Source organism: Mus caroli, unplaced genomic scaffold (genome assembly GCF_978045245.1).
Source record: "Mus caroli unplaced genomic scaffold, Mus_caroli_1 scaffold_13, whole genome shotgun sequence".
Lineage (NCBI taxonomy): Eukaryota > Metazoa > Chordata > Mammalia > Rodentia > Muridae > Mus > Mus caroli.
Window position 1 is genome coordinate 19104966 of NW_028227268.1, and position 25394 is coordinate 19130359.

The 25394-nt window shown below is 49.3% G+C and overlaps 1 protein-coding gene across 1 annotated transcript; it reads left to right on the top strand.

Moving 5' to 3' along the window:
- Positions 1-1719: 1719 nt before the first annotated feature.
- Dcakd (dephospho-CoA kinase domain containing) lies at positions 1720-23500 on the top strand. Its single transcript, XM_021176633.2, has 5 exons — positions 1720-1851; positions 17136-17343; positions 17658-17861; positions 20031-20118; positions 22365-23500. Exons 2-5 carry the CDS (start codon positions 17232-17234, stop codon positions 22654-22656), a joined length of 696 nt encoding a protein of 231 aa, XP_021032292.1. The 5' UTR covers positions 1720-1851; positions 17136-17231; the 3' UTR covers positions 22657-23500.
- The last annotated feature ends 1894 nt before the right edge of the window (positions 23501-25394 follow it).

Genomic DNA, 25394 nt, shown 5'->3' on the forward strand with positions numbered 1-25394 from the left:
CAGCCGAGGGAAGCCGAGGCAGGAACTCAAGCTGGGCAGGATCTTTGAGGTGGGAGCTCATGTCTGGGCCATGGAGGGGTGATGCTTACTGGCTTTCTCCTCATGGATTGCTAGGCCTGATTTCTTATAGAACCCCAAACCATAAGGCCAGAGGTGATCTCACCCCACAAAGGGCTATGTTCCCCTACATTAATCACGAAGAAAATGCCCTACAGGTCTTCCTGCCTGCTACAGCCTGATCTTATAGAGGCATACATTTTTCTTTTTCTTTTTTTTTTTTTTTTTTGAGACAGAGTGTTTCTGTGTAGCCTTGGCTGTTCTATAACTCACTCTGTAGACCAGGCTGGACTCCAGTTCACAGAGACCTACCTGTCTGTGCCTCCTGAGTGCTGAGATAAAAGATGTGTGTTACCACTGCCTGCTGAGGCACATTTTTTTTTTCAATTGAAAAAAAAAATAGCTCTCCTCTCAGATGATTCTAGCTTTTGACAAGTTTGCATAAAACTAGCCAGAACACCTTGGAAGAGGGTTCACTTTCAAAACAAGACATACAGAGGGAATGGGTGGGAAACCCTCGTAAAGAAAAACCATGTATTGCAGGAAAGGGTTAAAACCACCAGCGGAAACATTACAGGACGATTTCCAAACTCAGAGGTGGGAAGAGCCTGTACTGGAACTCAATAGGATTAGTAGACTGTGTTACTGCAAATGGAATCTGAAGTAGCTGTGTGCCCATGGTCAGTGCTCCTGGGCATCGGAGCCGGAGCTGACATCTGGAGATCGTATGGAAAACCTCAACTATGGGAAGCAGTAGGGTTTATAACTTAAGACAGGTCTGGCCTCTTGTTTCTGTCCCTGTCATAAATAGAATTTGGTACATGGGAAAAGGCCGATTGTGCTGGGAGGAATTCAGGATACCTAATTTCTTTCATTGTAATATGACTGTCTATTTATCTCCTCAAGGTGGAATCTGGTATAACACCAAGGTAATAGGCCAGATGGAGCCATTATCCAAAAACTAAGAGTTCCAGTAATTCAGGTATTGAAGAGCAGTCTCCCGAATCGGAGCTTTCACCACCACAGGAGGTGACTGCGGTGAACGCACGCCGGCCAGATGAAAGGCTAGAGTTAAAGAGTAGCCAACTGTCTGAGATGCAGCCGACTACAGAGAAAGTGTTCTATGAAGGTCAAGCGACAGTAAACACCGAGACTTAAGGAGTGTATTGACACAGTTGGAGGAACTCGCTGGGTTGGGAAGCCTTCCTCCTTGATCTGCCCCTCCGAAGCCAGCCTGTGTTCCTGATTACTGTAACTTTAGGTAGTATAGTCCTATTATTAAAACATCACATGTAAAAATATTTCACAGAGAGTTCAAAAAGAAGAAAAGGTCAGGTCCAGATCATGATGACTTGTAGTTTTGATAAGCCCTTAAAAGTTTTAAGACAGCTTGCGAGTGGTGGTGGCGCAGGCCTTTAATCCGAGCACTTGGAAGGCAGAGGCAGGCGGATCTCTGAGTTTGAGGCCAGCCTGGTCTACAGAGTGAGTTCCCGGACAGCCAGGGCTACACAGAGAAACCCTGTCTCGAAAAGACAAACAAACAAAAAAAAAAGAGACAGAGAGAAAGACTCAGCCTGGACCACCTTTGGCTCTCCAAACCTCGGCCCGGCCACGCCCACCTCATCTCCTGCACGCGGCCGGCGCTCTGCCCCGCCTTCCGGTCCCGCCCCTTCCGCTGGCTGGACGTCCGGTCCGCGTGCACGCTCCCGAGTCCCGCCTGTGTGCAGAGAGCCAGCCAGTAAGCGCCGCGGAGATTGGGCTAGCGACGGAGGCTGAGGCCGAGTCGGAGCCCCGGTAGGTAGCGGCGCGGGTGAAAGGAAGCCGTGAACCCCGGGAGGGGGCGGGGCGGACCGGGCGAGGTGGCAGCGGCGAGCAGCCGCTTTGTTTCCTCGGGTGGCGCCCCGCAGGGCCGGGGTCTTCGCGCGAGACCCCCGCCCGAGCGAGGGATGCTGCGGCCGAGTTGGCGCATTGTGCGCGCCTTTCTCCCTCCCCCCGCCCCCCCTTTTAAAGCACATATTTGTAGCTCACCTGGGGCTAACAAGCGCGTTTAATCATCATCCTGATAACAAACCTGGGAAATCAAGTGTTAGTTCCCCCGGTATAGCCTTGGAAAGGGATGGAGTTTACGGCCAAAGTCTGCGCTTTAGAGCACTGTGGTCGGACTCAGTTTTGATTTTTAAATCCAACCTCTGCCTTTTGCAATCGTGTGACCTTCTGCCACCTTGCCCATCTGAAAAGTGGGGATGCAACCTATAGATGCTGTTTTGTATCTACCATCTGATATTCAGACCTACCCCCCCCCCATGGCTTCCTTCCCCAGGGAAGCTAGACTAGTTGATCGTCTGAAGTCTTTTCGTTTAGTTTAGGTCCGTGGATGGCATGAGTCTCCCACTCATCCACTAGTAAAGGCTCTCACGAAGGATCCAGGCCAGCCTAGCTACGTAATGCAAGACCTTTGGCCCCAGAGGAAGCATAGACATAGATAACATCTCTGGTGTTAACTTACATAGTTTTCACCACTATTATCATCACCCTGAATTACAAGCCATTGTGTTTCAATTTTAAAGATGGCGCATTTGAATGTTTTACATTTTGAGTTTTGCGTGGGGTTGTGCATGTTTTAACCCACAGCTTGGTAAACTGGGAGCTGACCCCATATGGAGTCCCGGTTAACTGAGCTGCTAAAGATGCGGCAACAGTGAAACGTTTATGATGGCGCAACAACCAAAAATGAATTCAGAACCCAACACCGAGTAACTCCAAGGCTTTCCGGCTGCGTTTGTTAGAATTCCATCCTTGACCTAGCCGCGGCTTTGGTTCCCTGCACCGAATGCGCACTTGACTTGTACACAGCCGAGTGCTGTGTCTCCAGAAACGGTGATTTCCTTACAGAAAACGGGCTCTTGATGTTACACCGTTCCTCCGCATCTGTTAAATAAGCACATCTTTGGACAGTTTGGCGTTAGAATACTTTATTTTGCCGGGCAGTGGTGGCGCAGGCCTTTCATCCCAGCACTTGGGAGGCAGAGGCAGGCGGCTTTTTACAGACCAGCTAGGAGATTGAGAGAGAGAAAGGCTAGCCTGAGCCTTCAGCTTCCACCTTCCGATCCTATTTATTTATTTAGAGTTGAGGGTCGCATGGTCATGCTGGCTTCCAGCAACCAGTAATGTCGCAGCTGAGGATGGCCTTGAGTTCCCGGTCTCTAAAGCGCCGATGAGTACAGACACATACTGTGTCAGTGTGAGCCCAGAGAAAAGCCCTTTGACATAGTCGTCTCAACCTTTACCTCTATATCTGTACGTACGTGTGAATGTCCGCTTCCTAAATGAAGCCAAGGGTTGTCGTCCAAACCTGTAGTCTCAGCACTTGGGAGGGGGAGGTCGGAGGAACAGTTCGAGATGATTCTGGGATATGTAGTCAGTTGGCGGTCAACTTGGCTACATGAGACCCTACCAAAAAAAAAAAAAAACCAATAACAAGAAATTTGCTTTGTTTTTGCAGTACTAGGGATTGAATTCAGGACTAACGCTTGCTGACCAAGTATAAGCATACTCTGTCAATGAGCTACATTCCCAGTCCAAGAATGTCTGTCTGTCTGTCTCTCTCTCTCTTAATGTGGTTGTGCACTATAAAGTGTGCTTGGTACCCTTGGGGTCAGAAGAAGGGAGGGTCAGATCCCTGGAACTGGATGATTGCGCCACTGTGTGAATGCTGAAATTTGAACCCAGGTCTTCTGCGAGCACAACCAGTGCTCTTAACCACTGGGACATCTCTGCAGACATTGAGCAACTTTTTAAAAACTTTTAATTAAAAATATATTTTGGGGCTGGTGAGATGGCTCAGTGGGTAAGAGCACCCGACTGCTCTTCCAAAGGTCCGGAGTTCAAATCCCAGCAACCACATGGTGGCTCACAACCATCCATAACGAGATCTGACTCCCTCTTCTGGAGTGTCTGAAGACAGCTACAGTGTACTTACATATAATCAATAAATAAATCTTAAAAAAAATATATATATATATATATTTTGAAGGAAGCTCTCTAAATTGTTAAGCCAGGCTTGATGTACATCACCACTTGGGAGGCAGAGGCAGGTTCTTTGTGAATCTGAGGCCAGCCTGGTCTATAGAGCAAGTTTCAGGGCAGCTAGGGCTACACAGAGAACCAGGACGGGGTGGGTAGGTGGGTGGCAGGGATTGGGGGGGGTAGGATTTGTTACTGTTAGTAGAATTTTTGCATATTAAACGCCTTATTTAATTGGAAAAAACCCCTAAGAACTGAGTAGATGCCCTGCTACCTTGCTGCTGTTGCAGATTGACTGGTTGGGAAAGGACCTCACACAGCTCAGGACTGTGTGAGACTTGTGACAGTTCTCTTACCTCATCTTCCCTAGCGCAGGGATTAGCCATGAGGCACCATGCCTGCCCAGCTACCCGTTTGTATTAAAATGGCAGAAACAGTTCATGGGGGGAAGTATGGGGATGGAATTTGTAAAATGCTTTGATCAAACAGTGTCTGATCAAAAGAACGTGGGAAATGACTAGTAACCACCCGGAACTGCACATTGCCAGGCTTCAGGGCAACCCCAAGCCTGTCGATCAGTTAGGTAACCCGCTGGTGTTCCTTCATGTAAGATAGGATTCTAAAGGAAGCATTCACACACCATCTCTGCTTTGTCCTACTTAGACGGTCACTCGAGGGGAAACTATTATCTTAAAAGATGATGTATTTTCCACAAATGAAGGCTTAAAGGGAAAATGATCGTGTTTGTGTCTGTGCAGATGTTACAGAGCAACTCTGGGGGAGAGTTCAGGCTGGAGGCAGTGAGCAAGTGAATCACTCAGGTTCCGTAGGCACTGTAGCTAAGAAGTATCTCTCAACCCTACCAAGGGCATTGAAGCTATCCCTTTACTGCCATTTGTTTACAAACCTCTGCAAAGCCACACACACACACACACACAGTGCTTAAAAACGGTTGTTACTATGTGCACACTTAAGGTAACTCTTAGAGTGAAGTTTAAGTAGAAAGATGAGGATGGGGTTTTGCTTGAGCAGAGATCTGATTTTGTTACTGTGTCATTATGATTCTTTTTTTTTTTTTTTTTTTTGGTTTTTCGAGACAGGGTTTCTCTGTGTAGTCCTGGCTGCCCTGGCACTCACTTTGTAGACCAGGCTGGCCTCGAACTCAGAAATCCGCCTGCCTCTGCCTCCCGAGTGCTGGGATTAAAGGCGTGTGCCACCACGCCCGGCTGTCATTATGATTCTAAAACTTACTTGTAGGATATTGTCAAAGAACTCAAGGATTTAAACATGGCTCCTCAGGAAAGAAATTGTAACATCTAATGTTACAAGAAAAAATGGAAAGTTTTTCTTTAAAAGTTAATGTTTGAGCCAGGCGTGGTGGTGCAGGCCTTTAGTCTACAAAGTGAGTTCCAGGACAGCCAGGGCAATACAGAAAAACCCTGTCTCCAAAAACAAACAAACAAACAAAGTTAATATATGGGATGGCTCAGCAGTTAAGAGCACTGACTGCTCTTCCAGAGGTCGGTCCTGAGTTCAATTCCCAGCAACCACATGGTGGTTCACAACCATCTGTAATGGGATCTGATGCCCTCTTGTGGTTTGTCTGAAGACAGCTGCAATGTACTCATATACATAAAATAAATAAATCTTTTTTCAAAAAGTCAATGTGTTGAAGAATAGAGTGGAAAATGCTTATTTAGAAATCTTTATAGTGGGCTGGAGAGATGGCTCAGCAGTTAAGAGCACTGACTGCTCTTCTAAAGGTCCTGAGTTCAAATCCCAGGAACCACATGGTGGCTCACAACCATCCTCTTCTGCTGTGTCTGAAGACAGCTAGTGTACTTACATATAATAATGAATGAACCTTTGGGTCTGAGCAAGCGGGGCCAGAGAGAGCACAGAGGTCCTGAGTTCAAGTCCCAGCAACCACATGATAGCTCACAACCATCTGTACAGCTACAGTGTACTCATATACATAAAAATAAATAAATCTTTAAACAAAAAGAAATCTTTATAGTTACAGATGACATTAAATTGAAAATAACCATCCTGAAGATTTAATTGTAGGAGTTATAATTGGCCATCTGAAGTCATTGGATACAGTGTTAGGACATTGTTTTCTTTTATTTATTTATTTTCAAGACAGGATTTCTCTGTGTAGCCCTGGCTGTCCTGGAACTCACTCTGTAGACCAGGCTGGCCTCGAACTCAGAAATTCGCCTGCCTCTGCCTCCCAAGTGCTGGGATTAAAGGTGTGTGCTACCACGCCCGGCTTCTTTTTACTTTTTTGAGCCAAGGGTTCTCTATGCCCTGGCTGTCCTGGAACTAGAGACCAAGTAGGCCCCAAACTCCTGCCTTTGCGTCCTTAGTGCAGGAATTAGAGGCGTGTACTGCCACGAGTGGCCTTCTTTTCTATTTTTAATTCTAAAACTATATTGGGTTTATAAGCTGTTATCTTTGCCATTAAAGTTCAGTTTTCAGGGCTGGCCCCATGGCTCAGTGGGTAAAAACACTTGGCTATGCAAGTGTGAAGATCTGAGTTTGGATCCCCAGCTAGGCAAGAAAAGGCCAAGTGTGGTGGCGCACACCTTCGATTCCACCACTCAAGAGGCAGAGGCAGGTGGATCTCTTGAGTTCAGGGCCAGTCTGGTCTTCATAGTAAGTTCTAGGTCAGAGCTACACAGACCCTGTCTTGAAAAAGAACATCAAACATAAATAAATGAATAAATAAAAGGATCTTAATCGCAGTCTCATCCCTGTCATTCTGTGCTGCCTGCTGATGGGAAGCAGTTGTAATTTCCGAGTTGATAGTTTCTTGGACTTGGTTTTGTCCTTGAGCAGGTCACATTATGTAACCCTTGGCTAGCGCCACACTTACCTCTACCTGTGTTCTGGGATTAGCATTGTTGATCCTAAAATCGAGATATCTGTCAACTTGGAAAAAGAGATGCTAGTGTTCCGCCGATGAGCCAAGATGAAAGACTTACGTAAAGTGAGCAAGCGCCATGTGCTCGTCTCCTTGCCATACGGAGTTGCTCACAAATGTCAAGTAAAAAGGAAGGGGGTGGGTGGGAGAGATGGCTAGCTCAGGGTGCTTGCTGCTCTTCCAGAGGATCCAGGTCTGGTCCCCAACACCCACACTGGACAGTTCAGCCACCTGTAGTTTCAGCTCGAGAGGATTTGACTCCTTCTGTTCTCCTTGGTGACCTACACACATATGGCATATTATACTTACAGAGCTGTATACACATAAAAGGAAATAAATAGAAGATAAGGATTGGAGCGATGGCTCCATGGGTAAAAGTGTGGAAGGAGGAAACACTCTCTCCCACGCTCCCATGGTGGTCCTCTGACCACATGCGTCTGTGGCAATTGAACACGCACACAGCAATGAAGTGTAAAAATCTCAGGCAACAATGGGTCACTAGTGGAGAAAAATTGATTTTTGTGTGGCATCAGCCCTAGGATAGGTTTGAGGGGGTAGGTGAAAGGTCAGAGATAAGGTTCATAAATAGAAACCAGGCAGGCCCAACACGATGGCTTCGTCCTAGATTCCCATCAGATTCTCTTAATTTTAAAACAAGCAACAAAAAGCGAGCTGGAGAGATGGCTCTGCAGTTAAGATAAATTGATATTTTTGGAGATGAGAAGGCTTTGGTTCCCAGCACACACATCAGGCGCTTAATTGTAACTCCAGTTCCAGGAGACCCAAGGCCCCTTTCAGGCCTCTGTGAGCACCAGGCATACCTGTGTTACACACACACACACAAGTAGGCGAACCTGCTCATAAAAATGAAATATTTATTTTTTGAAGACGAATGCAAGATGCATAATGAGATAGATATGATTGTTTACTTTTAGTCAAAAAATTAAATTGTATGTGCCCTAGTGACTACCTGACTTTGCTCTCTTCATCCCCACCCCCCAATAGGTAATTTTTAAACTTTTAGCATTAAGTACTGGGGCAGAGAGGTAGCTCAGAGATTAAGAACACTTGCTCTTACAGAGGCTTCAAGTTTGATTCTTAGTCCCCTCGGGGTAGTTCACAAGTATCTGTAACTCCAGTGTCTGAGACTCTGATGCCTTCTGACCTCTGGACACCAAGTCACACATCTGGCATGCAAATACATATAAAATATATCAACCTAGTAAAAAATTTAAAAGTAAATCTTAGTTGATATTTGAAGTACTGCAGGATGTAGATCATTTCTAATGTTTTTCAGAATTTATCATTCATTAATTTAGAGACAGGCTCTCTCTATGTAGCCTTCGCTGTCCTAGAACTCACCAAGCAGACCAAGCTGGCCTCAGACTTTGAGATTGCTTGCCTCTGGCCCCCAGGTTCTGGGATTAAAGATGTGCACAGTCATGCCTACCTAAAATTGTTTTCAAAGGTTTATCTATTTTATGTGTATGAGTGTTTTGCCTGTGTGTTTGTATGTGTACCATTCATGCAGTACCCAAGGAGGACAGGAGAGGGCATTGCATTCCCTGGAAGGAGCTGCGGGTGGTTGGGAATGGCAGTCTGTGCTGGAAATAAACCCAGGGTCTCTTACAGCAGCAGGTGCTCTCAACCACTGAGTCAGTGCTCCACCACTTGTAGTTTTTGAAACAGGGTCTCATTATGTAGCCTAGGCTGGCTGGAACTTACTAGACAGATCAGGCTCCCAGCCTGGCTGGAATGTTGCCTATTATAAATATTCAGTAAAAAGTGGCAGAAATGTCTAATGGCTTTTTCCAAGAAAAAGGAGCCAATTAAAGGTCTTCTCTTTTTCCCTATGAAACTCAAATCAACTCAACATTTTTTAACATTTTTTTTGTTGATTTGTTTTCCTTTTTCTTTTTTTTTTTTTCTTTAAAAAAAAAAAAAAAAAAGACAAGATTTCTGTGTAGACCATACTGTCCTTGAACTCCTTAGGCCAGGCTGACCTAGGACTCACAGATCTGCCTGTCTCTGCCTCCTGAGTGCTGGGATTGAAGGTGAGCGCCTCCACCCACATAGGTATTTTGTTGTTGTTTCAAATTACATTGTGTATGTTGTGTGTAGGTCAGAGGACAACTTGTGCAGAGGCAGAGGCTTTGTCTCCCTCCACCTTGTAGAGCCAAGATCATCAGGCTTGGCAGCAAGTGCCTTTATACAGCAGGCCACTTTGAGTGGCCTGGCCTTGATTGCTGACACCTCCCTGCCTCCCTCCAGGCTCCATAGTTCTAAGGTTTCAAGTATGAGCCGCCACCCTGATACATGCAGTCAGTGCTAGGATACCATCCAGCCCGCCAGGCAACTGCCAGCTGAGCTAAATGTTTCTATAAGCCCTTCCTCTGTTTACCCATTAGGAACCCTACAGCTCAGCGTGCACTAGACCTGGTGTGCAGGTACTGCTTGGTTCTTTGCATTGTGCATAAGAGATGAGCGCATATGTTGGGTATCCAGGACCCAGGGTGTGATGAAGTTTTGAGCTGCAGTATAAATGAGCACTAGAAGAAACGCCTTGGATTCATTTTTATTCATGTTGGCCATGCACATTCATAATATTTAGGCTGCTGCCAAGTTTTTGTAACCCCCACATTCACTTACACAGCCGCGTACGGGTTGCTACCTACAGCTTACATGGCTGGATTCTAGTAGTGAGGCAGGGGACACTGTAGTGTGTTGGGTGGGGATAAATTAGTGCTGTGAAGAGAAGTGAAGCAGACGCTAGAGCAAATGGGGTGTTGGGTTTTTTTTTTGTTTCTTTGGTTTTTCGAAACAGGATTTCTTCATGTAACCTTGGCTGTTCTGAAACGCATTCTGTAGACCAGGCTGTCCTGGAGCTCACATGAGGCTGTCGTGTGTGCACTTGACGACGGTGAGGCAGAGAGGAGAGCTGAGTGGAGGGTGCTTGTCTGCTTTTTAGTCTAATATTGTGTGTGTGTGTGTGTGTGTGTGTGTGTGTGTGTGTGTGTGTGTGAGTGAGGGTGCCCGCTCTACTGTGTGCTTAGAGGTCAGCTGAGGAGTTGGTTCTCCTACCCAAGGATTCCTGGGTTATCAGACTCAGGCTTGATAGGCAGGCCCTTTGACCTGCGGAACCTTCTCACCTACAGGAAAGCTTTCTTTGTTGGGAGCTGCTCAGCGTGGTCAAGCAGCCCTGTGACCAGCAAGGAGAGCTACTTAGGAGAAGAATGATGGGAAACCCACGGGGAAACCCGCGGTGGGGCAGCCTGTGCCCTTGAGGTCTGTGAAGGACTGCAAGGGCCTGACTTACACTGGAGGAATTCCGGGACAGTTGTTTGTTGTGTTTTGCTTTTCAGAGCGGGGGTTCTCTGTAGTCCTGGCTGTTCTGAAACTCTCTCTAGACCAGGCTGGCCTCAGACCCACCCACTTCTGCCACCCAAAGGCTGGGATTAAGGGCTCGAACCCATTAATCCACTGTCCAAGTTCCTGGAGTGTTTTTAGCTGAGGGCTGATCTGAACAGACACTGCTGGACCAGCAGATTTGATCCCAGGAGTCCAGTGGCAGGAGAAACCCACTCCCAGAGGTTGTTACAGCACCTCCACACTCAAGCTGAGACACTCCGAGCTTCCCCCTCACCTCTTTTCCTCCCCCTCTTTAACTTACATTTATTTCCCTCCCCCCCCTTCCTTCCCTCCCTCCCTCCCTTTATTCTTGAGATGGACTCTTACTGTGTTCCCCAAGAAGGATGGGAGGCTTCAGTGACTGGGTGACATCACATTCTGCATTGGGAAGATGAAGTGACCTCTGTCCTCTAATTTAATTCTGACAAGACGCCTGTGAGAAGTCATTACTGATCCTACTTTTTTTCTCAATTAAAGGGAAGTTCAGAACACGGAAGGAAATTGCCCAAGGCATTTCTGATTACAAAGCCTCTTGACGTGGGCCTGCCCACGACCCTTCTTCTGCATTAATGTCTGCATAGCAGTCCAGTCCCTGCCCACTCAGGTGCTTGTTGAGGCGCTGGCTTGGGATGAGGCCATCTCCTCCCTTCTCTTGCTTTGGGTGGGAGGAAAGGGAACTGATTCCTGACCCCTCTCTGACCATTCCCTCCAGGTCTTGCGCAGCCCAGAGAAAGTGGTGACGTAATAGCCCTAGCAGAGAGGAGAACTTGGACTCTGGTTTAAACAGCAAGCCCTCACCAATAATGACCGATTAGGAGTGCAGAAAGTGTGTAAAAATAGCGCTTAATAGTTAACCAGCAAACAATATATTTTTGCAGTCATTGGTTCCACAAGAAAATAATTGGGTCCCAAGGCAGGAATGACTCGTTTTGTTGAATGATTATATTGATCATTGGAGGAAAATGGATACATCCCTTCTGGAGAGCAATTGAAAGAGAGAAGTGGCCAGCTGGCCAGACATGCCCGGTGTGACACCCTGAGGAGCGAGCTGCACACTAATGAGCAGCCAGGTCCTGGCAGAGGGCAAGTAGACGGGGGCCATAGAGGAATGCCTCACACGGTATGCAGCTTTTCCTGGGAAAGAGGGCGTGGCTACCCAGGTATCAGTTCTTCCTAGTTAACCCACTGTGTACTTTGAGCCCCCAACCCCAGTGATTTGCTAACAGCGGTCACCATGCTCAGATTACATAGAAAGCAGACCAAGAGACTAATTGTAGCCCCTGGTTTGCTGCTTAGAGGAGAATGTGATCCCAGTGGCTCCCTTCCCTTCCTGGCATTCATTGCATAAGTAGTCGCTAGAGATTCCCTCTAAGCGGGCGTGGTTGTGTGTCCTGCTATCCCGGGTGGAGAGGATTGCCCCACGTTAGAGGCTAGCCTAGGCCACATAGACCACATCTCACAAAACGTCCCCTTAGTTCCGAATGACATCCGAAGAAACTGAGTTGAAGAAAGACTAAGTGGTTTACTAATGTTGCCCACCTATTAAATGAGACATTGGATTTCGTACAAGATGCTGGGGATGAGAACAAACTAAACAATGGTTTGTGGCTTCGTGGAACTCATTTTATCTGACACTTTAAAATAGTCATGCACAGGGGCTGACAAGTGGCCCCGGGGAGCTTGTCTTGGTTGCAGAGGGAACCCGAGTTTGAATCCCTGCAGCCAGTTGCCTGTAACACCAGCTCCAAGGGTGTCCAGTGCCTCTGGACTCTGCAGGCACCCACGTTTACATGCTCAGAATTAGACCTTTTAAAAGCTGTCATATACAAAAAGTCACAGAAGTACAAAGCATGAGGAGTATGTGGGAGGGAAATTGAATAGACTGGCGGGCAGTCAACTCCTGGTGGGGCCTCAGCTCACACAGACCTCTCCCGTCCCTCATCCAAGACAGCAAATGCCACCTATTCCTGTCTCCACCATCACAGCCTGTTCTCCATCCTGACTCCAGACTATGAGCTGCCTGGTAGGGTAGGGTCAGTTAACAGTGGTCTAAGTCAGACTGCAAGGGTTGTCGGGAACAGCATGCACAGAGACCTTGAGATGGAAAAGAGGCCTCGTGCCCACAAGGGGAGAGGGAGGCCTGACATCAGACCGTCCTTTAGTAATGATCTTAGCTCCCAGAAAGTTAAGTGGGAACTGTCTGGCCTGTGGAGTTGGACCAGCAATGAGGCTCAGTCTGGAGGTGCAGAAGGCAGCCTGAGTACTTTCTCTAAGAGAAACTAGAGGGAGTTCCAAGAGTACGGGCCCCAAGAGGGAGCAATGGAGAGGCATATTGGAGTAGCTCAGTTTAAGAGCCCACCATTTGCAAAGCACAGTAGTGTGGAACTTCCTCTTGGGCCTTTAGGCTTACCACAAATTTGGGGTGTAGACGTTGCTGTCTCCAAGTCTTTCTTTGCTTCCCATTTTCTTTGTACTTGGGGCTCTCCCCTGACATGGAGAAAGAGCAGGGAGGAAGCTTTGAATGTGCCTCTGGGAGCAGAGTCCTGCTTTTCTGCCAACTTTGGCTAGTGAATCCCTGGTGCTGGCTTCCATTTCCCTTTGGGACCTTTAGCTTTCCTCCAGCCAAGCCAGCTCTGAGAGTAGCCTTGGGCCAGCAAGGTGGCTTATTAGGTAAAGGTACCTGCTACCAAGCCTGACAACTGAGTTCCTCCCCAGGACCTACATGGTAGAAGGAGAGAAGCAGCTTTCAAGTTGTCCTCTGACCTACACACATGCACATACATACATACAACATACAAACATAGTACATACAACTTTCGTTTTGATTTTTTTAGACAGTCTCATTAAGTAACCCTGGCTATCTTGGAACTTGTTCTGTGGACCAGGCAGGCCTGAGACTCACAGAGATCCTCCTGCCTCTACTTCTCGAGTGCTGGGATTAAAGGTAGGAACCAACACGCCCAGCCAATACATGTCTTTTTTTTTTCCTTTGGTTTTTCCAGACAGGGTTTCTCTGTGTAGCCCTGGCTGTCCTGGAACTCACCGCCTGGCTCTACATCTTTTCTTGAAAGTCTTGTAGAGGACTCAGATTTGGCCAGGCCTAGAAGTGCTATGAAGTAGATTCTAGAAAATAATGGCTTGGTTGGCAACTTAGGTTGTTAAAGGTGGCCGTTTCTTCATGTGCACTTGGGGGGCTGTCTATGGGTTTGAGTGGTACTTGGTTTCTGCCTTGCTGTGCTTTGAGAAGCCAGTGGGCCTTTGCTTCAGCCTCCTTTCTGGCAGGGCCTAACCTACACACTGCCTGGGGTACAAAGGGACTTTTGGGCCAGGCCAGGGCCAGCATCATCTGACCATCCCGCTCCCCACCAGCCAGCTCTGTTCCCCCCAGCTGGTTTCATTTGCTCTGGTCTGTCTGCAGTTTTCCCACAGGGAAACCTGGAGGTTTCCATGGGTTGTCTGAGAGGTCCCTGGCACATTGCTGCAAAGCACAGAGGAGCTTAGTCAACAGCTGGAGAGGGAATGAGTCAGCCGGGCTTGCTGGACAGGAACAGCTGGTTCTTATCCATCCCCTTCAAGCCGGCAGCCAAGAGCCTCCCCGTGCATTTGTTCCTTCAGGCTTCCAGCTAAAGGCAAAGTGACTGGTCGTTTCTGCAGATAGAAGTCCAAGGCACTCAAAAGGGTAGCTGCTCATTTGGTTGCCATGGGAGCCTGCACTTCCCATGTGTCTTGATCATTGTGAGCAAGCACCCTCCCTCCCTTTCCGCAGAACAAAACAGTATGATAATCAAGAAACCAGCCACTGGGAATGATGTACATGTTTATAATCCCAGTGCTTGGGAGGATCAGGAGTTCAAGGTCATCCTCGCCTATATAGTAACCTGAGTTAGCCTGGGTAGGTCCCTTCAAGCTCTGCTCACTATCTGCTGCTATAAGTGTGAGGAGCCAGCCGGTGCACGCCTTTAATCCCAGCACTTGGGAGGCAGAGGCAGGCGAATTTCTGAGTTCGAGGCCAGCCTGGGCTACAAAGTGAGTTCCAGGACAGCCAGGGCTATACAGAGAAACCCTGTCTCAAAAAAAAACAAAAAACAAAAAACAAAAAAAACTGTGAGGATCGGGCTGGCGAGATGCCTCAGAAGATCTTGATGCTCTTCCGAAGGTCTTGAGTTCAGATCCCAGCTACCACATGGTGGCTCACAACCACCCATAATGAGATCTGACACCCTCTTCTGGTGCATCTGAGGACAACTACCGTGTACTAATGAATAATAATAAATAAATCTTTTCTTTTTTTAAAGATTTGTTTATTTTATTTATATGAGTACATTGTAGCTGTCTTCAGACACACCAGAAGAGGGCATCAGATCCTATTACAGAGGGACAGATCTTCCTTGCCTTAGAGCAGGACTTCCTTGTTTTCCACTCAAATCCCCTTTTCACCAGAATGTGACTTTGGGTGTGTGGATGTTAGTGGTAATCATCAAGGAATTGATTTTAGACCAAGTGGTGGTGGCGCACGCCTTTAATCCCAGCACTCAGGAGGCAGAGGCAGGTGAATCTGTTCGGAGTGAGCATGGTATATAGAGTACATTGCCGGACAGCCAGGGTTACACAAGAGAACACCTGTTTTGAAAAAGAAGTAGGTTTAAGGGCAGGCACAGTCACTAAGCAAGTAAAGATGCTTAAAACACTTTGGCATATACAAATCTGTACACCAGCAGGTATACTGTTTTTACATAAATATATGTCTATATATGCATATATATACCATATATGCATGTATGCCAGGTTTGTGCCTGGTGCCTGCAGGAGCCAGAAGAGGGTGGCAGATTCCTGGAACTGGAATTACAAATGGTTGTGAGCCACCATGTAGGTGCTAGGAATGGAAACTGGATCCTCTGCAAGAGCAGCAAGTGTTCAAAAAACCACTGAACCATCTCCCCAGCCCCTTTCTGGCTTTTTTTTTTTTGAGTCAGGATCTTGCTATGTATACCAGGCTGGCTTCAAACTTATAACAAATGCCTTGCCTTTTGAGTGCTGAAATACAGGAGTATGCCTCACCCAGGAAGAATTAAATTAAATCAAGGTTGAGGGCCATTTCAGAAAGTGTTGGAAATTTTGCCCTAATTCTAAGTCCAAAATAATCTGTTGTTGATGTTGTTGTTGTTGTTGTTGTTTTTAATGAAATTCAAGTCACCAACTCAGACAGTAATTTCAGAATCAAACATTCAGGTACTATACTCTAACCATTCACTAATTTCATCCTTAAATGCTAAGGATTGGCAGAGGAGAAATACTCTTTCCTTTCTGTAATTAAACCACTGTGTTTCTGTACGGGAAAATTACGAGTAGGTAATTTTGTGCCCGGAGGGAAAACATTGTAATTCCTAACACAGTAGTCTCCCATAGGCGCTTCGAGCAGTGTTTGCTGGCATTTGGTTAGCAGCATGGAACGTGAAGTCACGGCATGGCCAAGAGCTACACACGAACCATTTTGAGAGTTGTGCTATGGTTGTTTAAGTGGGTGTTTGGGTGTACATATCGAGACCAGAGGACAACTCTCAGGAGAGGTGGTTCTCTCCTTCCACCGCGTGGGTCCCAGGGGTCAGACTCAGGCAGTCAGGTGACAGTAGGCACCTTTGCCTGCTGAGCCACCTCAGTGGTCCTCTGACCCATCTCGTAGTTTTGTTTTGCTCACTTTTAGAAATATAGTCTAGCCCAGGCTATCCAGGAACTTAACACATAGCCCAGTCTTCTGTAAAGTCCTGAGTGCTGGGGTTAGAGTGTCTCACTGTTGTACCTAATTGAAAAGCCACTCTTGAGGGACAGCAGCAGGGACAGCTGTCAAGACACTGCATGTGACTTTCTGTCAGGAGGGACAAGACCAGGGGGTGACAGTACCCTCAGGCTAACTTGTAAATTGTGGACTCCAGTCTGTGGGAGACACCCTTGACCGTGTGAGAATGAGCTAGGCACGTGGAAACTTGCAGGCTGCTTTCTTTCTTTCTTTCTTTCTTTCTTTCTTTCTTTCTTTCTTTCTTTCTTTTTATTTATTTATTTAATGTAAGTACACTGTAGCTGTTTTCAGACACACCAGAAGAGGGCATCAGATCTCATTACAGGTGGTTGTGAGCCACCATGTGGTTGCTGGGATTTGAACTTCGGACCTTCGGGAAGAGCAGTAAGGTGCTCTTACCCACTGAGCCATCTCACCAGCCCTGTAGGCTGGTTTCTTGTTATCCCGTGTCACACTCGAGTGGCTGTTTCCTCCTGATGTGTCTTCAGGAGAGGCAAATTCATTTCCATGTGGGCTCAGGCAAGGTATAATTAGGACAGTAAATCTGTAGGTTAACAAAAGTGGCTTTGGCAGATTTCAGGCCCTACTAAGAAGGGCATATACACAATGTATTTAAAAATGTAATTAAAAAAAAAAAAGATTTAAAGAAACCGAGAGCAGTGGCACAGACCTTTACTTAATAACCGGTGCTCAGAGACCTAAAGCAGAAGACTGGTGAGTTCAAGGCCTGCAGGGACATACTAATGAGCCCACAGCACTCGCCTGACATGCATAAGGCCCTAATGTCCAGCCCATACCAACACCCACAGTCCTGGAATTTAACTCTCAGAAACAGCCCCAAATCTCCTCACGCCCAGGGCTAGGCCTTGTTCAACCTTGTGTCTTCGTGCCCACTGCTGACCAGGCCTGCATGTCTCTTAACAACAGGATTTCCCAGCCTGGTAAAGCAGCTGACTGGCGAGTGTGCCAACTGTCCGTGCTTCCTGGCTCCTACCTTGCCTGTCTTCTCTCTCTCCTGGGAAGATGTTCCTGGTGGGGCTGACGGGAGGCATCGCCTCAGGCAAGAGCTCCGTCATCCAGGTATTCCAGCAGCTGGGCTGTGCTGTGATCGATGTGGACGTCATTGCGCGGCACGGTGAGTGCGCAGCAGTGTCCCCTGTGCTTCCATCGTTAAACTCTGTCTTCTTAGAGTGTCCCTGCCCCCGCTTGCCCCGGAGGTCCTTCTGCTTATTCTTCATCCTCCTCAAGATCCAGTCATCCTAAACTCAGCTCCGTCTCGGGCTTGAGGGAGTCCTTGTGCTCTGCTCTGCCCTCTCGTTTATTTTGGCTCCAACCAAAGAAAGAGCCTTGGAGTACCCCATCAGTCTGCCCCTCTGGTCACTGGGGTGGGGGTGGGGGACTTCTGGATCACTAGAGGCTCTGGAATGACCCAACCTCTTCATACCCCAGTTGTCCAGCCAGGGTATCCTGCCCACCGGCGTATAGTAGAGGCCTTTGGCACTGAAGTCTTGCTGGAGAATGGCGACATCGACCGCAAGGTCCTCGGAGACCTGATCTTCAACCAGCCTGACCGTCGGCAGCTGCTCAACTCCATTACCCACCCTGAGATCCGCAAGGAAATGATGAAGGAGACCTTCAAGTACTTTCTCCGAGGTGAGACTCCAGACAACCCCCTGACAGAGCAGGGGCCTTTCTCTGTTTGAGGCTGGGCCAGGCTAGGAGTTGGCTGACTAGAAGGCTTACTGGTCTAGCTCACCCTGTCAGTCACAGTGTGGAGACTCCTTCCTGGAGAGTATGAGGTCAAATGTCTTGTGTAAGTATAGCCAGGCTCTTGTGTCCCCCTAGCACGTCCACTGGTCAGTACTTCCCTCTGAGAGGCATCAGTGAAAGCATCTATAATGTTGGCCGAAACCTGTCTCTCAGTCCCTAAACTGCTGGGCAGGCCGAGCTGGCTCCTAGCACGTGCTTCTGTAAGTGCGCTCCTGCTGTTTGTCCCTGACACACTGCCTGCCAGGCCACCACTGTGCCACTGCTCCCTCTGCCCACCCTGCCTGGCAGAGCCTTCTGCCTTTCCTTTCTGCCCTTTCCATTTGCTCCCAGGCCAGCTCTGAGTACACTTGCAGGGCCACGAGGCACCGGTGGTGGCTTCCCCTTTCTGAAATTAAGCATCGGATAATGTCACCAGCTCCAGAGCTCTCCTGTAGTGCCAGCCACCCAGCCTCCCCACCTCCCCAACCAGCACCACTTAAATAAAAGCCAGAAAGCTCTTTTCAGTTCGATAAGGTGAAAAATGGGGACGACAGCTGTGGCTTCCACAGTCCCAGCTTCTCCCCGATGAGTTTAACAAATACAACTGTCAAAGTTGGTATAATCACATGTCAGATAAGATCAGCAGCTGCTGGGGAGGTCTCTGCGTAGGCAGGCGGATGTCTTAATAGAGTCAGGATAGTTTGCAGGGCTTATCAAGTAGGAGGCATGTGACAGCTGAATAGCCCTTTACCGGTGAACCAAAGAGCTGGCTTCCAGCTCCCAAGAGGGACCCAGGAGAAAGGACAGTGAGAGGAGAGGGGGGAGGGATGGGACAGGAAAGGGAGATAAGAGGCCCAGGGAGGACCTGGTCTTTTCTGTGGCTCAGTGCTGGAGAGAGTGAGCCGGGAGGTGCAGGGGCACAATGCGAGCTTCACTTCCTCCTCCCAGAAACACTAGCAGTAACGCCTATCATTTAGGGGTTGCTTAGCTGAGGGGCCTGGCTACCGCTCAATGGTTATACACCCTCAGCTGTGCCCAGCACCCTGTTAAGGACGTGGGGTCATGTGGGGTGCTGCAAACCAAGGTGTGTCAGCAGAGTCAGGACCCCAACACCCTCATCAGCCAAGGCTTCTCTTAGGCTTTCTGTGCACAGGCTGTGGGGAGCAGTAACCCCAGCAGCTAGTGTGCGGTTTTGTGGTTGAAAGTGTAGGATGAAACCCCTCCGGCCCGGGGTCTCTGAGTGACCCCAGTCCCTGTCCTTTCCTACCGCCTTTCACCCCTCCCAACTCTGTTCATCCACAGAGGGCCCAAGGAGCAGCGGGAGGGCGCATGTAACTGTTGGATGTGCCCGCCACGACGTGCTAGGGCATCACCTCTCTCTGGCTTCAGCTGTGGCAGGGCCTGGAGTGCTTTTTCTCCATTGAGGGAATCCTGTAGTTAGCACCAACTACCTTTGCTGCTCTGGTCTGGTACAAGTGTCTCACAGAAAGTCGCAGAGGTGGCCATTGGGACTCTTTAAACGGCGGCCGTGTCTGGACCTGGCTTCCAAGAAAGGGCTTCTCCTTTTAGGTGTTTTGAACCAGTATGAAATGAAATAGGACAGAGAGGCCTCAGCACCTCCCTGAAACCCTTCCTGGGCTCCTACAGCCCTTGCTCTATCTCACCTCTGGTTAGAAATAACTTGTATAGTTGAAGATGCCTCACCCTGAGCACCTAGTCCTCCATCCTGTCTGCACAGGAGAGCGTCCCAGCTCCTTGGGTTCTGTGCTCCTCATCTGGAGCTCCTTGCCCCCACCTCCTCATTCCAAGTGACTACGTCTTGCCTGCTTTTCAAAGCCAGTGCAAATGCCAGCCCTTCTCCGAGGTCTCCCCTGTTGTTCTGGCCAGAAGTTATTTTCTGCAGCATTTGGCTCTGAATGGCATTGGGACCAGCTGACACTCAGGGTCTGTCTGTCCTCGGGAGGTCTCCCATCTGCTGGGGCACTCTCCGTGTCAGGGCCTGGTCACAAGCACCCTTCCTGGTGTCCCTGCAGAATTGACCTTGGGAGTTCTGCATCCTCTCCCTCTCCCCAGGGTACCGATACGTGATTCTGGACATCCCCCTCCTGTTTGAGACCAAGAAGCTGCTCAAGTATATGAAGCACACAGTGGTCGTGTACTGGTGAGTGTGAAGTGGAGCCTGGCTCATGGGGGCCGGGAACAACACTTAGAGTAAGGTGTACCTGGAAAACATCCCTGTACACCTTTCTCAGGAGGTGGCCAAAGCACTAAGTAGGTTGGGGTAGTGGTACCAAAGCAAGCCTACAGACACCAGCCTTTGTACCTGGTCCTGACGCACCTGGGGCGGGTGTGAGGTAAGAGGGGCCCAGGCTTCTCTGGTGTTTGGGAAGGGTTCTCCCTGCTGGCTGTTGGGAGACAATTCAGTTGGGCTGCCTGGGTTTGCTTCTGGCCACCCTGTTACTCGCTGGCTTCCTTCTTCCTCCTAGAGCAGGTCACATATTTTCTTCTTCTTCTTCTTCTTCTTCTTCTTTTTTTTTTATGTTTTGTTTTGTTTTTTCAAGACAGGGTTTCTCTGTGTAGCCCTGGCTGTCCTGGAACTCACTCTGTAGACCAGGCTGGCCTATGAACTCAGAAATCTGCCTGCCTCTGCCTCCCAAGTGCTGGGATTAAAGGCATGCACCACCACTGCCCGGGGCGTCACATATTTTCAAACAACTTCTTTAGCATGAAGTACTCATGGCAGGGGCACTTGTGACTTAGAGAGGAACATGGAAGTGGAGGCAGTTGGAAACTTTGTTGAAGATCATCCATTGGTAGCACCCAGAACAGAGAGCTGTGTGGAGGCAGCTGTCAGAAGCCACCTGAGGAAGGAGCTTCATTCTCAGAATCCCCCAGGACAGGAAGAAAATCAGAATCCAGGTTTGGCAAACAGGAGAATCAAGCTGCCAGAGAAATGAGTCACACAGTCCCTTCAAGTGAGAGTGGATGAGGCTGCAGGGTGTGTCTGCTTTCCACAAACTTCCCAGATGTCATCCACAAGTGTGGCAGACACATAGGTCTGTGGCAGACACATAGGTGGGCCTTGGGTCTGCAGGCATTTTCAGCACAAGGTGGTTCTCAGGGGGTTGGTGTGTGGGAGGCTCCTCGTACACTGAAAGGCTCAGTGCCTGAGGGTTGCCTTGCCCTTACCTCAGGTCTCTCAGCTCAGCCTGAATCCCCCGAGCCTGGTACTGGGATGCAGACATCCTGTCAGGTCCTCCACAGGGCTGGGCTTCCCTGTGTAAACCTTCAGTCTCCCTTTTTTGTCTTGTTTTTAGTGGCTATGACTATAGAACCCAGAGCTTTGCATATGTTAGCAAGTGCTCTGAAAGCTAAGCTATATCCCTAGCCTGTCTGGGTTCTTTATTCTATTGTAGAAGATACCAGCTGAGCCCAGGAGGGCCCTGTGAAGTCCTCGGATTTTCTGTGCTTTAATAACAAAGTTAGGGGACTGGAGGGATCGCTTAGCATTTAAGAGCACTTGCTGTTCAGAGGACCCAGATTTAGGTTCCAGCATCCACACGGTAACTCACAGCATCCTTAACCCCAGCCCCGGGGAACCTGACTCCTTTTGGCTTCCAAGCACACACCTAATGCCCTTACATACATGTAGGCAAAAACGCTCAGAAAACAAGTCTCTTAAAAAACTGTGTGTAGGGATGGAAGAGGAATATTAGACTGCTTGCTAGTCACCAAGAGGAGCTATACCTTTTGAGGCCGCCTGGAGTACTTCCTACAGAGACTGTACCTGTGTGGTCTGTGATGTTTCTGAGAAGACTGGGGAGGAGTAAAGGAAAACATGGCCATAACAGAATCAAGTGTCACCATCACAGCCCCGCAGCCCAGGGCCTCTCTGTTCTGCACCACACTTTTGGGAAGGTGGGTGTACTTCCAAGCAGCTGACAGCCGTCTTCATTCTCCTTCAGGTTCCCCAGCCATAGACGTGTGGCATCTAAAGCTTGCATCCTCTACCCACTCCGTCCTCTGTAGTGAGGTTGGCTTTCATAGAGAAGGCTCCTCTCATGTCTTGCTCTCTTCTGTTTCTCTGGTTGCAAATAAAGGCCTGGAATGGTAAAAATTGTCCCAAGGAAAACTGAGGCTGATTGGCAGGCAGAAAGGCCTAGATTGTGGAGAACAAGGGCTACAGCCCTTTCTCCTGCTCTTGTCAGGGGTCTAGTGGTTGATAGGATGAGGGCTCCTGCTGTATAGGACTTGTCACCATTTTGTGTGGCTACAGAGAGGGAGTCTCCTAAGGGAAGGTGCTGCCTTGGCCTCTGTTCCAAATTGGGCCAGACCCAGCTGCCCACTGCTGAATCTTGCCGTGGAGAGGGAGGCTGGGATCTATGGTCACATTTGCTCTGCCCTCAGTGACCGTGATACACAGCTGGCGCGGCTGATGAAGCGGAACAACCTGAACCGGGAGGATGCAGAGGCGAGGATCAACGCCCAGCTGCCCCTGAAGGACAAGGCCCGCATGGCCAACCACGTTCTGGACAACTCGGGCGAGTGGAGCCTCACCAGACGCCAGGCCATCCTCCTGCACGCCAAGCTGGAACGCTCCATGGAGTATCTGCCACTGCGGCTCGGGTTCCTAACGGGCCTCGCAGGCATCGCCAGCCTCCTCTACCTGCTCACCCGTTACCTCCTCCCTTCCCCCTAGCTGGGTACACCCAGGCAGCAAGCCTTAGGCTTCCTTCTCCTTGGAGGCCTGAGTCAGGTACCATGTCCACAACACTACAACTCTCTTGACTCTGAGACTGGCCCCTGCGGTGGGGCGGCTCTGGAGTGTAACCAGTCTGGGACTCAGCAAAAGAAGCCCACTGACAGTATGTACCCCCCAACACACACCGACACCCCACCCCACCCCGAGCCCTACCATCCCTAACTACCACTGCAGAACAACATCCATGGTGGCAGGAAACCAGCAGTTAGCAGGCTCTGCGGCTCTCCCTACAGTTAACGACTATGTAGCCAAAAGTGTCTTGGGCTTGAACCTTTCCAGAGCATCTGCCTCCGCATCATGGCCACAAGCTTCCTAGTGGACCACAGCAAGTCCTTCCAGACTGAAGGCCTTCTTCAAACAGAGTTCTCCTGGGCGTGCTATGTGCAGTGTGGTTCTCCTGGGTGTGCGTGCTGTGGCTGCATCGAGCAGAGCCCTTTGGAGCAGTCCAGCTCCGGTGGAGCTTTCCTCGAAGCTAGCCACCACCTGTGCTCTCGGCATTCCCCAGGCCCCAAGCTATCCTACCTCTGTGCCTTCCCCACATGCTCCCTGCCCTGCAGTATCTTACCCCTGACTGTCCCAGGTCAGGCTCCAGCAGCCCCAGACTGAGTTAGGTGCTATAGAGATCACCTTCCTGTCTCATCCAAATCCACAAGAGAACGTGTAGCCTGGTTGGGTTCTCCCAGACTGTACGCCTCTAGATGGCAGGGCCGATTCATCTCCACTCTAGTGTACCACAGCCTGCCCCACAGGTGCCCAATAAATGGAATTGCTCTAAAATGTCCACTGAATTCCACTTGGCCTTTGTTCACACTGAGGAAGCCTAAGCATAGGACTCTAGTCAGACCTGTGCACCTCTGGGAAGTCGGTGGAGCTGTGAGGAGATCACATACACTCGCCACAGGTCTGCTTTTTTTCTTCCCCAACCCAATTAGACCGGTGCAGACATCAGCCTTCCCGGCCGGCATCTACAGACCTGCTGATGTGTAGATCTTGTTCACAGCAGCCTATTAAGGCCAAAAATGAGTGTGACTAATGTGAAGGCAGCAGTGGCCATTCTTAATGCCCCTTTCACAGAGCTGCTTAAGCCTCGGAGAGCAGCTCATTAGCTCCCTGCACATTTCCAAGCAACAAAAAAGGGCTGGGACAGTCAGTGAAGAGCTGTCACTCACAGAGTGTCACAGAGTGGCCTGCTCCCTCGGGTGGGTGGGGTCGAGTAGAAACCTGGCAGAGCAGAGTTCTGAATCCCAGCAGTGCCCTGTAACTGAGAGTCCCACCCTGGAACCCTGTGGAGTGCAGGACACTGCGTGTACAGCAGACCACCAAGGGATTTGGTTAGGAGAGTGCAGACTCCGAACTGCAGACTTTGAGTCCCCTCTCAGGAGGAGCCGGAGACCCAGGACTGGGCTCCAGTTCTATCTCCTTACCTTGGGTTTCTGCATAGTAAGTTGAGGACAGTAAAACCCTTTTTAAAACCTTGGAATTCAAGCAGGAACTTCCTTAGCCCCTCTCTAAACTGCATCTAAGAGGATGCAGAGCGTGAGAGCAGGCTGGTATGGAAGGTGTGCAGAAGCCAGTGTAGCTGTGTGCTGGCCCTGGCCACACCTCAGCTGCCCTCCTCCCGGTCTCCTTCCCTCCTGACCACTGGCTGAGGTGGCTTTGTGGAATGGCTGCCTCATTGGACCTGTGCCTCTCCAGAGCAGGTGTCCTCCCCTGTGGCCAGCAGGTGGCAGCACTCACTCAAACCTGGATCTGGGCCCAAGCCGGAGCCCTTTACCCACCACCACCACCACCACCACCACCACCCCCCCAGGGCAGTAGACTGCCTCAGACTCAGAGCCTCTCTGATCCTGAGCAACAATTAAAAAGTCTCGCGGAGAGCCGGGCGTGGTGGCGCACGCCTTTAATCCCAGCACTCGGGAGGCAGAGGCAGGCGGATTTCTTAGTTCGAGGCCAGCCTGTTCTACAAAGTGAGTGCCAGGACAGCCAGGGCTACACCACAGAGAAACCCTGTCTCGAAAAAACCAAAAAAAAAAAAAAAAAAAAGTCTCGCCGGGCCCATGCCTTTAATCCCAGCACTCAGGAGGCAGAGGCAGGCAGATTTCTGAGTTCGAGGCCAGCCTGGGCTACAAAGTGAGTTCCAGGACAGCCAGGGTTATACAGAGAAACCCTGTCTTGAAAAACCAAAAAAAAAAGTCTCAGATGGGAGTCTCGGAGCAGTAGTGCATGCTGGGAATCCCAGCTTTAGAGAAGTTAAAGCAAGATTACGAGGTTAGACACCATTGAGTTGCCCAGCCAAATCTTGCCTCTGTCTGTCTTTTCCTCCAGTGTCTGGACCACAGTTCCTAGCTTGGGCTTCAACCACCCTAAGATGAGCAGTAGGATGCTGTGTGCACACACTCACCTGCTTCTTGGCAAGTGTTGAAGGATGCAGGCAGCCCCTAAAGCTGCTTCCCTCTCCTGGTCCAACTTGCCCAAGGTTAATCATGGTTTTGCACTTTACCAAAGCACAGCCTGTATCATCTTCAAATCTTCCCAGCTCTGCAAACGGTGTGGGTGATGTAAGGGCAGAATTTACACAGGTTTCAGAGGGGATGGAGGCGGGTGCAACCCAGCGCTGTGAGCACCATTCTGGATTCCCAACGATGTTGTACTGACAACACCTTTATCTGCCGTAA

Excerpts from the sequence above, each read along its gene's own strand:
- Dcakd (XM_021176633.2), top strand. The coding sequence starts at position 17,232 with ATGTTCCTGGTGGGGCTGACGGGAGGCATCGCCTCAGGCAAGAGCTCC. Across the intron at positions 17,344-17,657 it reads GGACGTCATTGCGCGGCACG|TTGTCCAGCCAGGGTATCCT; the intron begins GTGAGTGCGCAG and ends TTCATACCCCAG. Across the intron at positions 17,862-20,030 it reads CTTCAAGTACTTTCTCCGAG|GGTACCGATACGTGATTCTG; the intron begins GTGAGACTCCAG and ends CCCTCTCCCCAG.